Source organism: Cryptomeria japonica, chromosome 4 (assembly GCF_030272615.1).
Source record: "Cryptomeria japonica chromosome 4, Sugi_1.0, whole genome shotgun sequence".
Lineage (NCBI taxonomy): Eukaryota > Viridiplantae > Streptophyta > Pinopsida > Cupressales > Cupressaceae > Cryptomeria > Cryptomeria japonica.
The window spans coordinates 555,921,096-555,938,935 of record NC_081408.1 but is presented as its reverse complement, the minus strand read 5'-3'; the positions used below and the strand labels follow the sequence as shown (position 1 = coordinate 555,938,935).

Sequence of the window (17,840 nt, the reverse complement as noted above, 5' to 3'; positions counted from 1 at the left end):
CTGCCAGTAATGATTAAGTCATCCACATAGACAACCACAAACAGAACATCATTACTAGTATGCTTGATATACAGGTTTGCATCAGATGGACTCCGCTGAAAACCATGATCTGTCAGGTACTTATCAATTTTCATGTACCAAGCCCGAGGAGCTTGTTTCAGACCATAGAGTGCTTTGACTAGTCTACAGACCTTCTGTTCTTGACCAGCAACCTTGAAGCCTGGGGGTTGCATCATGTAGACTTCTTCCTGTAAGTCACCATTCAAAAAGGCACTCTTGACGTCCATCTAATGGACTTTCCAACTGAACTAGGTTGCCAAGGCAAGAATGAGCCGTATGGTACTCATTTTGGTTGTAGGAGCAAAAGTCTCCTCGTAGTCAATGCCTTCTTTTTGTGAGAACCCACGAGCAACAAGACAAGCCTTATACTTGTCTAAGGTTCCATCAACTTTGTATTTTACTTTGTACACCCATTTGCAGCTAATGGGCTTCTTCCCTGAAGGAAGATCAGAAAGGGCCCAAGTGTGATTCTTCTGAAGACTCTGGAACTCGACTTCCATAGCCTGTTCCCACTCAGGTATACCTTTAGCCTCTGAATATGTCTGAGGCTCAAAAACACTGTGTATGTTAGCAATGAGAGCAAAATTGACTGTATGCTGCTATTTGCTCTTATTACGGGAGGTTCTACCCTCAATGAGCTCAGTATCCCTGAGATCACCAATGGTCTTGGCCCACCATTTAGGCCGGAGAGTAGAAGTGCTAACATCTGGAGGAGCTGGAAGAGGCTCAGGAGCAGGAACAGGAGCAGCAGCAGGAGGATTATTCTCCGGAGGGAACTCAGGTAGTGCATCATCGAAAATAGATTCTGCATCATCCCTCCCATCAGGCGAACCTAATGGAATAAGAACACTGTGAGGCTAATCCTCAGAACACTGCTCAGAAGAAGGGGACTAAAAGAATCCTCTGTCTTCATCAAATACAACATCACGACTGAAGATAAGACGTTCAGTGTCTATATCGATCAGTCTATAGGCCTTATGGTGATCACTGTATCCTGTCATCATGAGTTTCTGACTTTTGGAATCCAACTTGGAGCGCTCAGCATCTGGAATCCAAACATAGGCAACAGAGCCAAAAACCTTCAAGTGGCTGATCTTAGGTTTCCAACCAGACCAAACCTCTTCTGGAGTCTTCCCCTTAACAACCTGGGTAGGGGAACGGTTAAGGAGGTAGACAGCAGTAAACACTGCTTCAGCCCAATACTTATTCGGAACACTCCTGTGTTGTAACATAGAGCAAGCCATCTCAACAACCGTACGATTGCGACGCTCGACAACACTGTTTTGCTAAGGAGTGTAGGGTGTAGTCAATTGGCGTTTGATGCCATGGGTATCACAAAAGTTGGAGAATGCAAAAGAACAAAATTCCCCCCCATTATCTGTCCTAAGAGTAATGATGCTACATCCAGACTCTTTTTCAACGAAGGACTTAAACTTCTGAAAGATACTAAATACATCTGATTTGTGTTTAAGTAAGTACACCCACATCTTTCTACTAAAATCATCTACAATAAGCAAAAAGTATTTGCAACCAGTAACAGAAGATGTATTCATAGGACCACAAATATCAGCATGAAGTAATTGAAGTACCTTAGATGCGCGCCAAGACTTCCCATGTGTGAATGAAGTCTGATGCTGTTTGCCAACTTGACAGGCGCCACATACTCCAAGATGCTGAGTCTGAATATCAGGTAACCCTGAAACAAGTCCCTCCCGAGATAATTGAGAGAGATACTAAATGTTGAGATGTCCATATCTCTAATGCCACAAAGTGCTGAGAGGAGAAACACGAGCTGCCAGAGCCACTTCAGGAGAATCACCAGTGTCAAGAAGCCTGTATAGGCCATGATCCTCTAGACCAACAGCAACAGTAAGACGAGTCTCCCGATCAATGATGAAACACTTGTGAGCACTGAACACCACATCTAGCTGAGGAGAATTCCTCATAATCTGACTGAGAGAGAGCAGATTAAGTTCCATACCAGGAACATAGTACACATTCAGGAAGATGAGATTCCTGCCACCAGACTGTATCTGAACAGTGCCTCTACCAACAACTGTATACTCCTCACCTCCGCCAAATACAACGGAATCACTAAAAGATGAGAAGTCTATAAACCAATCACGTCGATGAGAAAAGTGACGTGACGCACCAGAGTCGATGTACCAAGCAGAAGACCTGGCATGATCTAAAGACCTCTTAGCCATAAAGGCATAAAAGGCAGACTCCTACTCGGAATGTTCAGCAACATGTGCCTTCTGGTGTGACCCTCCCTGCTTCTTTTGTTCTGAAGCGAGCCTCTGACGGCAATCTTTCTTCATATGGCCGTACTTGTGACAGTAATTGCACTGCACATTCTTCTTCTTAGCACCATCCTGTGTCTGAGAAGAGCCTTTCTGCTGAGAAGACTGAGAGGACTGAAATTTGCCTTTATCCTTGTGAAAGGATTGGGCTGTGAAGGCATTTTCCGAGGAGGCTGACGTAGTACCACTACCAAACTGTTGTTTCCAGCAATCCTGCTGTAGAAGTTTGGTGCACAATTCTGAAAACTTCAGGTCAACATTAGTTGAAGTAATATTGAGGGTCTCAATGAAGTGTTCATACGATTTCGGAAGACTTTTCAGAGTGATTACTACCATGTCTTCTTCCTCCATAGTCCGACCAATAGCTTCGAGCTGATCTCGAATGTCCTTAATCCTCGTGAGGTGTTCCTGTAAGGACATGCATTCGTCCATCATGATGGAGAACAGCTGATTCTTTAGAAAGAATGCTCGGCTCTTGTCAGATGTCTCATGCAATTCTTTCAGATGCTTCTAGATGTCGGAAGCTGTCTTGCCGGAAGGAATCTGCGGTAACTGATCATCAGTCACGGAGAGTTTGAGAAGCATAACTGCCTCCCGATTGCGTTCATCAAACTTATCTTGATCTATACCAGGTGTACCAGGACTGAGCTCTTTTCCCAAAACAAGCTGGTCAAGACGCCTATATTCAAAAATGGTCAACATACGCTGTTTCCAGATGTTGTAATTGTTGCCATTAAAGCATTGACTGCCTTCTAACATCAGATTGGTGAGAGAAGCCATTTGCATGTTTCCCAATGTACTGAAAAATGACAGGAAGAGATAGGTACAACAGCAATAGACACGGATTTCAAGATGAGTCCTGACCGATGCAGAAAAAGGGACAAGTGCCTGAAAGATGAGAGAAAACTCAGAAGGAATCTGAAAACCAAATTCAAATCCCGTTGGCTCGAAAATCGAGGCACGAAAAACGATGCACCCAGATTAGGTTTCGAAAAACCCACCAAAAATCTGCAAGAAAAATTTATTTTCGATGAAAACTTGAAGGTAAACACCTTAATCGAAAAAATCAGAGGGTCGTGGAAGCCATGATATGCCCAGAAAATTTGCAGACAGAAGAAACTTGGCACAGGGAAGAAAAACGGGAGTCGCGCCACCAGTAGAGATGTCCACATGGGTAGCAGGTCACGAGCAGAAAATAGGCTGCAGATCACGATGAGGTTGCAGGTCGCGTCGCAAAGGGTGCGGGTCGTGTCGCCGAGGGTGCAGGTCGTGTCGCGCCGAGTGTGCAGGTCGCGTCGCGGTTTCAAGTCGCGTCGCGCCGAGGGTGCAGGCACAGAGCCACAAACGGTGGTGCGATTAGTCTTGCAGGTCGCGCACAAAGCCACGACCGCCGCCGAACAGAAGACAACCTTCCTTTAAAAAATTCACAGGAGCTAGGAAAAAAACCTTAGATGAGTTTTTTAACTGGAATAATTTTCGAAAATTTCCACTAATTGGAAATTAGAATTAAAAAATTTCCGAAAAAAAATTCTCCTGAAGCTCTGATACCATGATACAAATGCAGAAGCATATGGATTTCAAAGAATTGATTCAATAACAGAATGAGCAAGACGCTCATAAATAGTACAGAAGTATTTACAAGAATAGCAAGTTTCTAAAAAGAAACTGCTGATAAGATCGTAGAAGATCTTACTAAAAAAGAATATACACTATTGAGCATTAATACTAAAAATAACAATATTTTAATATTCTAATATTCACCATGAGAGCTTCCTCAATTCTTCGATTGCCCTTCTTGAGTGTTGCACAAGAAATGTGCCCTTTTGCATTTGAGGAGTTCCAACATATTTATTTTCCTTTCTCCATGGCAATAACATCATTGCCTTTCTTCTTCTTCCTCCACAAAGGTGCTAAATCCCGATGCAACCTCCAACATCTCTCCTCCATGCGACTGTTCTTGTTACAAGAAGATCAATGCAGCTTGCTCTTGCCTTTGTCCTTGGGCTTTGACATGAAAGCATAGCTCTTCTTTCCTTTGTTCTCTGAATTCTTCTTACCACCTTATTGTTGTTCCTTGCCTTTACTACAAGAAAAAGGAACCACCTTTTTATCCAACTCCATGTAATGTGCAAGTGCACATATCTCATTGATATTTTGGAGTTCGGCCATGAGGACTACCTTTTATAGATGGTCAAATAGACCTCTCATGTACTTAATCAGCATTTCATGCTCCATTTTGTCCTCGCATTACACAACTCTCTTCCTAAATTCACTAGCATAAGCCTTACACTCTACCCTTGTGATTACCTCATGATGCGACTACATCACCTCTTCTTCTTCATCCCAAATTGGGTAAAATTGCTTCCACAACAATAACTTTAAGTCCTCCCACTTTGATACTACTGATACTTTCTAAATCTCCAAGGAATGTACATAGCTCTTGTACCAAGTAAGGGTTATGCCCTACAAGCTTCACCCTTGCAAAGGCAATGTGTTATTGTGGAGATAGCTTGTGCAAACTATAATATACTTCCATCTAAGACATCCATTGGTCCAATTTCTCTGTGCTAATTCTCCATCATAGAGTTGGATATCAATCTTGGTCTTCCCTTTGAATGACGTATTAGGTTTTGGATTGTCTTCTTGTGAAACAGGTACTTTATCATCCTCACTTCATCATGGTGCATCCAATGACCATCCGCTCTCACCATCAAGGCCAACATCATGCTTTCCAACCTATTTAACTTCCCTTCAACCACGATTACTCTAGCCACACCTACTTCCAACCTTTGAAATTTGCTTCTCCATATCCTTTCCCTACCATTCTTGTTGACGTCACTCTTCTCAACCACTCCCTAGATTCAATCTTAGGCTTAAAAGGTAATAAATTCCATTTTCCACTTAACCTTTTGGATGTCATATAGACTATAGTTGCACAATCTGCAAACTCAAATTTCCCAATGGAAATTACTGTTGTGACGCCAATTGATCCATAATTTACTGGGTTGATAACCCTAGCTGTCCATCAACTATGAATTTTAATGTTGGCAATGGAAATTACTGTTGTGACGCCAATTGATCCATAATTTACTGGGTTGATAACCCTAGCTGTCCATCAACTATGAATTTTAATGTTGGCACTACTCTGCGCTATTAAATTTATGCTAATGGCTTCAATTAAGCCTATAGTAGTATTAATATGCTTAAACAATAAATGAATCAGCAGTAAACAAACAATAAACATAGCAAGATCACAAGGATCAACCAATAACACCTTAGTTATCCATGGAGAAAACCCATGAGAGTAGGAAAACTCCAACGATAGAATAACAACAGTGTTCCACGGCCATTGGGGATGGGGAGACGCAGGGACGGGCTTCGGGGATGGGGGACAAAGGGAAAAAGTTTTGGGGACGGGTTTCGGGGAGGGGGGACTTGGGCCTGTGGGGGGAAACGCGTTTCCGTGGAACACTAAATAACAATGGTATCTCAATCACTACATGGTGTAATTACATGGAAACAATGCCATAACATGGCCAATCTGGGTTTGTACATCAATCAATACCACTAACATGTCTTCATAGAACTCCTTGTACTCCACAGAACTCTGCAACTCCATTGTTTACCTTTGACCACAGCACCTAGAGTGACTTTAGTTTACCAACCAAACCTCTCAATAGAGTATTCAGTTATCTTTTATGCACCCCTACCTATTCCAAAGATGGGAAGATCGACAACCCTGGAATAGCAATAGCCAACTCACAACTACTCCACAATCCAACTATCCCCTATGGAATCCAAATCACTCACTTGCCAACCCAAATGGCCTTTAGCAAAAGATCAACACCATTGTCTGCCCGTCATGCATGCATATATCCACAGCCCACCTTGAAAGTCAATGGTGATGGCTATAGCTGAGTAAACGCCAGCAACATGTAGTGTTTTTGCCAACTCGTCGCTGTCCACACAAATAGAAAACCAACCAAATAGGCTACTTCCCAATCGACAACCACCAAAGACCAAATCAAGCTCTTCAGCACCAACATGTGCTCCCCAATAGTACTTCAGCAACTTCATATTCAACAGCATCACACTCGATTCAGTAGCCAAATGTCAACTTTAGTGGCTCTCCCAAAACTTCAACAGCAAACAATCATCTTTGAAAGCCACTATGATCTGGACAACACGCAACCATATTTGGCAGTAGTGCAATGCACTCAAGTCACAACCCCAATGGTCCAAATGTCTGAAACAAATCCATGCCACTTAGTCAATTTAGACAATCATCACAATACAATCTCACCATATATAAGAAATAAATTTAGAGCACCTTAATATCCATTGATGTTACGTCTGATTTTGATTCTGAAACAACCATTTTGATCTAATGGTGCATTTTGCTACCCCAATTTTGATTTTGGCATTACCAATGTGATATAATTGTGCATTTTGCTTCTAGCATTACCTTTGTAATTGAGCTTTGTATTTTGCTTCCACTATAACCAATCCCTTTCTCATTGTCTAGGATGTATTTTTCCCTACACTGTCTCAATTCTATCTTCCTATCGACTCAAAATGTCACCTATTCTCAATCCACCTCACACAATTGTAGTACGACACAACTCCGTTCCATATCCATTTACCATATTAAATTTCTATTTATCTATATGAGTGTGATACATTATTTTATCACAACCACAGCAATGGAATGCAAAGTCATCAATTCAAAGCAAGTCAAAGTGAAGTCAGCTTTGGGGGAGATGAAAATATAATACATTAATTAAATTATATTTCAAGTTGGTTTAAACAAAAGCGAATCAACCCAAAGTATAGTCATCGAAAAGAAGACAAATGACCACTATTAGTAAAAGTTACAAAATCAAATTTCATTAAGTGCCTTGACACTTAAATGATATTGTTGTTGATGTGTTTTGTATGCACTTCATACACAGAATAAAATACCAAGTTATTTATCCTCTCTTGAACAAAATTATCTTGAATGCTTAGCTATGTGATCATACAAGGTGACTCTGAGGTTTCTACTGTCAGGTCTTGACATGTGGATAACTCAATGGTTTTGATGTGATATTGCTGGAATAGCAAGGGGACTTACATTTATACTTGAACTCTACTGGAACTTGAGATCTAATTGACTTGAAAAACAAAAGATAAAAGAGATAAAGGTTTAGAGATCCTATACTAATCCTAAGAATGTAGGAAATAATAGTTGAATACGTGTAACCCAAACCAAGCTTTGCTTCGCCATGCGAGAACAACTACGCAAAGAAGATGCAATCTTCTAAGGTAAGTGAATGATTTTCATATCACCCATGCACACCAACATTATGAACAACGAGCATACAATGATTGAAGTTAAGTTTCTAATCAAGTTCACTTTGACCACGCACTGTAATTTGCAATCAACAAACTCCAAGTGGTATGAATATAGGCTTCACCATTTATCAACAACAAGATCTTCCATCCATCTAATCAACATTAAAACAAATGAGAAGTGGAGAACATACAAAATGTTGAATCAACACATGAAATTCACCATATCTTCAATGAAAATAATATGTTTTTTGCAACAAAGTCTTGGCAACAATCTCCTTTTCTCCTACTCTACTCTAGCTACTTGCTATCTAATGTTTATTGATCTACCATTAACCTTTACAAATGAGAGGACTGAACCTTATATAGAGGTCTCATGACAATGAATGGCTCAAATCGATTCTCAAATCAATGGCCAAGATCTTACAATAAAACCCTAATTAGGATTTGTTACAACAAACTTCCTTTTGTCCAATGAGATCATTACATGGAATTGGACACATGTCCATCTTTGAATGTCAACCAATGAGTGATGAGGTTAGGTAGTTTGAATGAATTCCAATGCAATGCCATGTGTCACCATCTCCATGTTTAGATGAATTAAGTTCAATGTATCTGGACGTCCTAATGTGGTAAAACTTGAATGGTTGATGATGAGTAGGATGCCACCTCAACTTGCCTTGTAGATCATCACAAAGTGTGTGGTTGAGCAATACCTCTTGATACTCAACATTATCCAGTTGCTCAATGTGGTGAAGATGTTGGGACATATTCCCAAATTGTATCATTTTGATCAAGTCACTAGCTTTGATTAACTCTCTTGAAACTATCTACTTCCTTGATTGTGCTTCACTTTTCCTTCTTCATGTTTGGGAACTTTCTTTCTTTTTTGTGATGCATTTCCATCCTGAATTTTGGAATCTTGAAACATTTATTTGATGCCCTTTGATCTTGAAATTCCTTTTCCCAGATTACCTCCTTGTTGTACTAGCAATGATTCTTGGATTTTCAGAGAAAATTCAAGATTGTAAAATATCTTCCTTTGTTGAAGAGTAATGTCTTGAATTTGAGCACCTTGAACTAGATCATCTTCCTTGTCACTCTTGGAATGTGAATCTTGTCCTTCCTTGCGTTGTCAACTTGAAGTGTTCATGTTGTTGAGTCTTGATGTTGATGATCCTAATGCTTCCCCCCCATGGCTGATTCCTAGCATCAAACCTGAAAAGGAAATACAATATGAATCAAAACACTAGAAATGAAACCAATACTTCACAAAATTTACACCTCCTAGAACCTTTTCAAATAATGAATTTTCTGACTTGAAATCTGATCAAACTATGGATAAAACTCGTTCAAATCAGAAAGCTCTCTCTCTCAGCATCATGATTTATTTCTGATTTCCTTTCCAAACCTGATTCCCTTTCTTTTAGATCTGATTTACTTCCTTGAACTTGAATACAATCGTCTTTCTTGTTGTGAAATTCCTCCTTCTATGCCCTATGCACATCACTCTTTGCATTGAACCCTTTCAAGTCTGGAAATTTGCTGGAAAATTTGATTAAATTTTGAATTTCCTTGTGCCAGGTGCGGTTTAGAAGTCCTTCCTTTGATGTGAATTTAGAGATCTCTCCCTTGATGCGAGTTTGGAAGATCAGACCTGAATTTGTTTTGAAGTAGTGCGCTCCTTCCTCCATTAGATATATTTTGTCATTAATAATCGCACCCCTTCATAGCCTAACAAGGCCAACTTGGCTTTGAAAAAACATCTTTGTTTGAGGTTAAATTCGCATCCCTTCAAGTCAGCATTACTTCTTAAAATCGTTTCTCTTAATGTTGCAATAAAATCGCAATCTTAACCCCTCATAAGTTGGCATTACTTAGAATCGCTTTCTTTTGTTCCTTCAATGAAATCGCCTTCCTTGTTTGTGAAGGTTAAATTGCCTCCTCTTCCTTGATTCAATTTCACCTTCTTATTTTGCTTCTTAATTTAAGAGGGTCAGTGTTTGTGGGGGTTGACTTGTATCCCTCCTTCCATATTTATAGAAGTTAATTTTGCACAAGGCGATTTTCTTTGGGAGGTTGATTTTGTTTCCTTGTTTGTCTAGGTTGTTTCGCACCCCTTCCATGTTTTAGAAGCTTAAACTTGGACAAAGTGATTCCCATGTTTTTTACAATTTGAAATTTGCTTTCTTGTTTAGGGAGCTTGATCCGCACCCTCTCCTTTACTTCTTGAGCGATTAGGCATTTAAGTGGTTGGGCAATGTGGTACGCTTTAAGTAGGAATTCCATGTTTGTTGAGGATGGCAAATCGCTCAACGTTGCTTGTTTCTTGAGGAAAGCTTCCACACTTCAAAAGAATGAATTCGCATCCCCCTTCCTAGTTTGTGAAGTTTGATATGCATCTCCTTCCACATTTTAGAAGGTAAATTTTCCTCTTCTTTGATCTTGAAGGTTGATCGATCACTTAGACTTGTCATCTTTCATGCTCTTTTGAGATTGATTGACTTCCTTGTTTGGGGAGGTAAATGCACACCTTCTTCCATGTTTTAGAGGTTAATTTTCCTCTTCATCTAGCCACTTCAACTAAGAATTTCAATATCTCCATCCATACTTAGCTTCTCAAAAATTGTCCCTTAAAATTGCTAAGATTTAAGCGCTCAAAATGATGAAGGCTTAATTTTCATTCCAAAAATCGTTCAAGGTATGCCAAATTTTCCTTGTTTATGGAGGTAAATTCACACCCCCCTTCCACATTTGTGGAGATATCCAAGTCTAATGCCTTAGACTTTTGCTCTCTTCCAAAGATGAAAATTGAAATGCACAAGAGAGATTTTATTACTTTCAAAATTGACCCTTCAAATTTTGCTCAAGCGTGGAGAAGGAAATCTCAAATTTGTTTCTCACTTATCATTATTCTCCAAGGGTGAAAAATCGAACCCTAAAAGGAAATTTCCAAATTCTTGAACCTTGACATTTTTTCTTAACAATATTGCAACATGACAAAATTTAGACAAGTCTAGCAAAATGATCAACAACTTTAACTCAATCTACACACCTCTTCCTCACTAACAAAGGTTAACAACTAGGAATTACTACCAAGCTAAAACAACCTAACAAACACCTAAGCCAAGCAAAAAGTGGAGGTCCCCATTTGCAATGGGGCGATGTGTGAAAACGTAACAACAATTGTGAAATTCATGTGACTTACAAATTATTCTTATTCAACCAAGAAGCTAAAAATGGTAACAACAAGTCAGTCCAAATAAGAACGAATAGATCAAGGGAGGAACTGGATTGCATTAAAAATAATGAACGAGCATTGAATGTAGTCGACAAGTTAGTCTATACTCCTTAAGCGAACAACCAAAATGTAATCAAATAACACTAGCTGACATAAAAGCTAAGTTGCTGGTTCTGGTACGAATCCTAGTTCAGGTTCATGGATCTAGTTTGTTGATTCAGCTAAAATTTCTTTTGGGGTTGGGTTTGTTTTGGGTTAGTTTGTAGAAAAAACATCTAAATATATTATATAATAATAATAATAAAATTTTATATTATTAATTCAATAAATATTTATATAATAAGATAATAATATATAAATAATATAATATAAATATATAATTGTAGTTTTATATTGTGGGCCTAACCTATTGGCCTTCGTTAGGATATTTTAGGTTGAGTGTCACTGAGCAAGGGCAAAAGCATTAGCGCAGGAATCAATTTGATATCCTACTTCCACTCCCTTCCCACTCACGTCAATTGAGCCCAAGCACGCCATTCAAATGCTTCCTTCAAAACATGAATGTAAAACTTAGATGGCCCTTGCACAACTAGGGGTTTGATTAAAAAATCAGAATCATGTCAATAATCTGAAGTTATCATCATAAAAGGTATTCTGAAAAACGCCAAAATTCATCCGGGACAAACTCACAGGCCAAATCTCGAACCCTGGCCACACCCCTGCCCAAACCGAAACGGTATCCAAACCTGAACCAGATTGTACCCAAACTGGCAAAGTTACAGGGGCGAACCATAACTTAGCAGAAAAGCACAAACCTCAAAGCAACTTGCTACTTGTTATTAATCCTCCTCTTTACTAGGCATTTACATAAATAAAGTTGATGAAATGGTTACTAAAATAAAACAGTTTGAATTCTATTCATATGTTTTGACTGAGAATTTATTGCTGCTACAATTGAAAGATGAAAAAACATCAGCAGTTTAGTACAATCAACAAGAGACAACTAAACTTCAAGGAATATCATTTTCTAGTGTTTTAACTTATTAAGGCTTAATATATATGATAAATACATATATATATATATGAAAAACTTAGGATGCTTACTTTAACATGGAATAGCTTTAATTCTTGAATTCTTTCCGAGACTTTAGTTATGATACATTATCCTTCATGGGTTGAAGGCTCCTCACATATTGCATTGATGAGTTATAATGTTGTAATGAAGTCGTTATTATTATAATAGGTTCTAGGGGGCTCCTTGTTCCTAATTTCCTGTATCAACATAATACTCCTTGAATGAGTTTGAAACAGAGCTGATGACATGTAGGCCCACTCAGACTATAACAACTCTTCAGGTATTCGATATATCTACCCTTGAAAAAGGGCCTTTCAGTTTCCAGTCAGCCTTCAGAAAAATAATTTGTCTTTGGGACATTTATTATGTGTCACCATTAAAGGGTGACAAATTGGTGTGAAGTTCCTAAATCAGAGAGTCACAGCATCCTAGCATTATCAGCAATAAATGCCAAGGAGTGTTCATCTACAAGCATTTTTTTTGAGGTCATTGACCATGCTAAGCCTCCATGTTTAGTTATTCTGAGCGTGACTAGTCATCCATATCGTACTTTTGTAATCTGTGTGTTCACCTACAGGTAAGGAAGTACAAGGTACATAATCCATGCATAAAGCCAGATCAAATCCAAAAGTTTTGTATCTCAATCTTCTTCATCATCTTTCACCTTTAATTCTTTCAATGTGATACTTATAATCACAAATCTTTCATGATCACTTCTCTGGAAGAACTATTCTAACCTATCACTAAATAAGGTGGATCACCAATTGTATTATGGCTACATGATCAATTTGCTTTGCATTACTACTGCATGTGTTCATTACCATTACCATCCATAAGCCTTTGATAGGATTTTACGTTCGTTAGCAGCAGCCATATTTGTTCTCATTCATTCACATCTCATGAATGGAGTTCTTGAAGTCCATTTTTGGTCAAAAATCATCATTTCTCTTCATCCAGAATACTCTCCATACTTAATCTTTACATTGACTCAAATCATACTTTATTTTTACACCCTCTTCTAAAACCCCCCTAGCAAGTTGCTCTAATATTTGCATATTATACCTTTTGTCCAACTACTATCAAAGCATTCTAATAAGCAATCAAAAAATCTAACCCATCGTCTCAAAAATTTTAATCATAAAACCACCTTCATGAGATCCATAGTAGAATCGCATTGCCCTCTTACTCCTCCTATGTACAGCAATCAAGCCACACTCATCTAGTAAAGATAAGAGGAATTACTGTGATCACTTAACATTGATAAGTAACTATGTGCAAGCAATACTTATCCTTATCAAATAAAATAGTCTTCATTTGGCCACATCTCAAAATGCAGTCTTAAAAAATAAGTCAATTAAATTGATCAATGCATTAGGGGAATTCCATAGCTTCACCTAACGATTATGGTGATGATCTCCATAGTAACGAGACTTGGCAAGTCCAAGGCGGGTCAGGCTGGCCAAGTCTGGAGACTCGCCAAGACTTGTCAAGTCTTGGCAAGTATTGACAAGTCTGGGCCTAAGACTTGGCCATTTTAATTTATTTTTAAAAACAAACTCACAAAATTTCAATGCTTTTTTGGTTTAGACATGCCCATCTAGGATTTTAACAAAATATGAAAATGGTGTGCACCATGAAGGTTTGTGTGGTTTTGAAGGTCTTCATTTGGGCTACCCCCAGACCTTGCGAGGGGCGCTACCCCCACAAGGGCCCTCAACCTTGTTTAAGGGCCCTCAACCTTGTTTTGTTGTTGCCCCCAAACCCCCATCAAACTATAAGTCTACGCAAGTAATAGGCCAATGATGAACTATGATCATAAAAATCTACAAAATACATATCCCTTGTTGCAAATCTCTGCATATCAATAGCCAAAGCCACAATCAAGGATTATCTTGTTTCATATATTGGACAACTCGTTTAGTATACAATGACAACCCTAGGCAAAGTTGGCATGCTACAATCCTTGTACTGTTGAATACAAGTTAAGTCATAGTCAGCAAGAAATGCCATTTTCATAACGCAAAATGTATCAATCATGCCTTGCATAGACAACTCATAGAAGAATCCCATCTCTTAATATCCTAGCTTAAGTCAAAATAGAACATAACCATTTATCTTTTTACTTAGCCACTCCTCTTTATTAATGAGCTTGTCAACAAAACATGCAGTATTGAAGCCTTCAAAAAAATTACTAATAAATTCCTCACTTGAATATACACACCAGTCATTGAGACACAAGCAAATGTCATGGCTACATAATCATCTAGGACCCATCGGTGGATGACTTGTCGTGATGTTGGGATGAGTAATGAAAGCTCCTTTGAGCCATAGTCTTATTATTTTAGTTTTGATGCCATGAATTTCATATTTCATGAGTCTTGTATACATTGACAACATTTACATATCCAAGTGCGCTATTTTCTTCACCTACAATCTGTGTTTATACTTATCTGATCGATGTATACTTGTGCATGTGATCAAATTAGCTCCTATTTCATGTTGTTATTGTGTCTTTTAAGGTTAATTTATTAAAGAATGCATGAAACAAGTTTTAAATCCTTAAAAAATCTCAGAATTTATTGGGTTTTTCAATTTGGCAAGTCTTTGCCGAGTTTTTGCACCGAGTCTAAGTCAGAGTCAAAAATCAGCTTGCCAAGTCCGCACCAAGTCCAAGTCTTGTAACTATGATGATCTCTTTCACCAAAATATGGCCCCAGTGAGACACCTGAAATCTGACTAAAATGCTTGATGAAAAAGTTTGTGAATAGAATCAAGAACCAGCATTATCAAATTCTCCAATTAATCACATTTATTCCTGATCAGTTGTGATTTTCATAATCTGCCTGATGCTATTCAAAGAAAACTTAATTGCTTTTGGAAAAATTTAATGCCTTTTTCACTTTTATGATATTTCTTTTTTAATTTTTGAAAGGGTAGTTGCTAATAATAATCTGCAAACAATGCTTATTCCTGTCAGATAAGATGGTTTTCACTTGATCATATGCCCAAAATTGGTAATCTTATAAAGCAACTATTATGAAGACTGAACAAGAACAATTGAATCTATCATTGCAAGAAAAGGTTGTGGCTTCAAGTTATATTAGTGACCAATGATTTCTTTGAGAAAATTACCCAAGTTAGGTACTTGAAATCTGATCAAGCAGGCTGGTTAACAAGGTTTTATATAAAAAGTCACAGACCAGCATTACCAGGATCTCTGATTCATTAAAGTACTACTGCTTGGTTGTGTTTTTAGTAATCTACCAAATGCTATATAGGCAGATATCGATGTAGAATAAAATACTCAGTAAGAGATTTGCTACTATTTTTTAAGAAAATTGCCAGTTTAGAACAACTTTGATATTAGAAATAGTCACAAGGCAAAGAGACCCACAAAGCACACAATTGCTTTTGTGAAAAAATTTCTTCCTTTTCACTTTTCCAATCTTTCTCAACTACTTATTTTCTAGAATAATTACTATTTAATTGCCCTCATTAACATTGGCATGGATAAAATGTCCATTGACCTGCAGTCTGGCAGTAAATTGGAACAGTTGCAGCCCTGACGTCCCCTTTCCAAATCTCTTTTCCCTTTTTTTTTTGGCAGCCCCGATGTCCCCTTTCCAAAACTTGGCGGGCACACCCCCACAATTATGCTATTGTTGTAAGTTGGATTTGTAGGATGCAGTCTAGCAATAAGAGTACTTACAGCCCTGTTGACTGAGGTCCCAATGTCAATGAGCATGATCCCCATAATTATGCTAGTGTTAAACTCTGTATTCTGTGTGTATTGTGGAGTTAAGTGATCTCGTAAGTGTTCAAAAAGGGTTTACGTGCCAAGATTAAGAATGAGAAAACAATTGGCATGTACACGAAAACCCAATTTTCCATGATAAATGATTAAATTTCCTCAGCAAGCAGCTCTGTTGAGTTTCTATGGCAAACCTTACTCATACATTTCGCTTTTACCCCTAGCAGGAAACAAGAATGTGCAACCGACTGGCGCAGTCAACAAGACAAAAATTTCCATGTTCAATGCTCCGATTATCTATATAAGCAGGGCCAAAATTTACAAATATATTGTTCAATTGGCATTCAAATGTTAATCTAACTTAGTCGTCAACCGCCCTTCCACATTTCACCCAAACACGCTGTTCAATCATACATTCATCCTCGGGGAATTCATAGAAAAGTTCCAGTTCAAATCGTGGGAAGACATCTTCAAGTATAAAAGCAACTACCACACCATTCATCCAATTCTAGGTGCAGTATATTTGAAAAAAAGAAGGCAGCCTTGGGTGAGTTTGAAAAAATAAATATCCCTCAATCCTGGCATCTAAGCAGAAGAATTGCACATGGAAGCCAATTTATCAATCCCAAGTCGTGTCATAAGATCATGTTCTCAATCAGATAAAATGAATATTGACAAGTATAGTTTCCCTTACCTTTTTAAGGGAACTGGGATCCTCCAGAAACACTGTAGACCCATCAGCCCTGGACCAAAAAAATACCAAACAAAAATTACAAAATCAATGGCCAAAGGTTCAGGTTCAGGTTCAGGTTCAACTCCAGCAAAGTTACATTTGAGGCAGATGCAAAGAAGGGTGTTTTTACCTGGAGCTAGATTCCATCGCCCTTAAGCCCTCAACAGCATAAGTTAGGATCCATATCAACACAAACAGCACCTGCAAATACATTAATTGTAGAAATGTGAATAAAATTTATGAACAATGTTAAAGTGCATTAGAGATTAACAAATAGTTTTATTAAAAAAGAAAACGAATTCGAACCAGAAAAGACGAAACAAACATCCAAGGCGAAAAACTGAAAATGGAAACCAAATCCATATTCTATCTCCTTGTTCGTTTTCCCTATTCTTTTCCCAGGTTGAAACATATGGAAGACGTGGTTTATTAGACTCTGTATAACTTGCAGATCTTAACTATAGTTAACGAAGATCCTTAATCAGCTCTATATTGTACCGTGTTCTTCGAGGATATTCAGTTTAAAGGGGCATGTTCCCTTAAAATTAAATGGTAAGCAATGGGATCTAAATTTTATGGTCGTATTGTTGTTGTACCTAGATACTTAGATATTTTAGGTACACAGTTAAAATTTTATATAGTTTTAAGGGTATGTTTATAGTTTTTAATTATAATAAATTTGTGTTAAAGACAGAGAGTTTGTTTATAGTTGAAATTTTAATTTATAAAAATAATTTATAAATTTATTTTTTTCAAAATTAAAATTATATTTTTGTTTCGTGTGTATTTTTGGAATAAGAATGTAGTAGATATTTATAGGCTTGATAGTTTTTAAACTCTTGATAACATTGTGAAGGTAATTTATGTTTTCCTTGACAATTTATATTTCTAATATATATTGTTGCTATGTTTATTACTTAGATCTTGTGTTTTATGGTTGTTAATGCCAAAACTATTTTTAAGGGGATTTATCATTAGCCATGTATACCTGGAGCAATTGAAATTAATTGTGGTTCATGTGTGTTCCATGCATGTACAATGTGACATTAAAATTTCATGGCAACAAAGAAAGGTAGATCAAGTAGCTTACTTTCACTTTTTCGTAGAAAAGAACAATCACTTTGTTGAGCATGGCATTCACTAATCTAGCTACAACCCAAAAATTCTTTTTTCACTTGGCAAATGCACAACACCACCATTTTCTATAGTTGTTCATTATCTAAAATTAAATGTGATATGCCTCTTTTTTACTTGGCAATAGATCGTGGTACTAGCACAACCGTTGATTCTAACATTTTTTGTTGTTATGTATTGCAACACAAATATGATTTATGAAGAGAATGTAT

General features: G+C 37.8%; 1 protein-coding gene across 3 annotated transcripts in view; it reads right to left on the bottom strand.

Annotated features, from left to right (window-relative positions):
• The window catches only part of LOC131029437 (uncharacterized), a 152,669-nt gene extending 135,617 nt beyond the window's left edge, over window positions 1-17,052 (bottom strand). For 2 of the 3 annotated variants that reach the window (XR_009102776.2, XM_057959922.2), the window contains exons 1-3: window positions 16,801-17,049; window positions 16,625-16,695; window positions 16,456-16,504 (exon numbers count right to left, since the gene is read on the bottom strand). Coding sequence is in view for 2 of the 3 variants with exons in the window: in XM_057959922.2 (XP_057815905.2) it covers window positions 16,456-16,504; window positions 16,625-16,695; window positions 16,801-16,857 (177 nt within the window). In the remaining variant the exon portion in view is untranslated. Of the gene's footprint in view, window positions 1-16,455; window positions 16,505-16,624; window positions 16,696-16,800 lie in introns of all 3 variants that reach the window. The other variant, XM_057959923.2, reaches the window with a different exon arrangement.
• Between the last annotated feature and the right edge of the window lie 788 nt (window positions 17,053-17,840).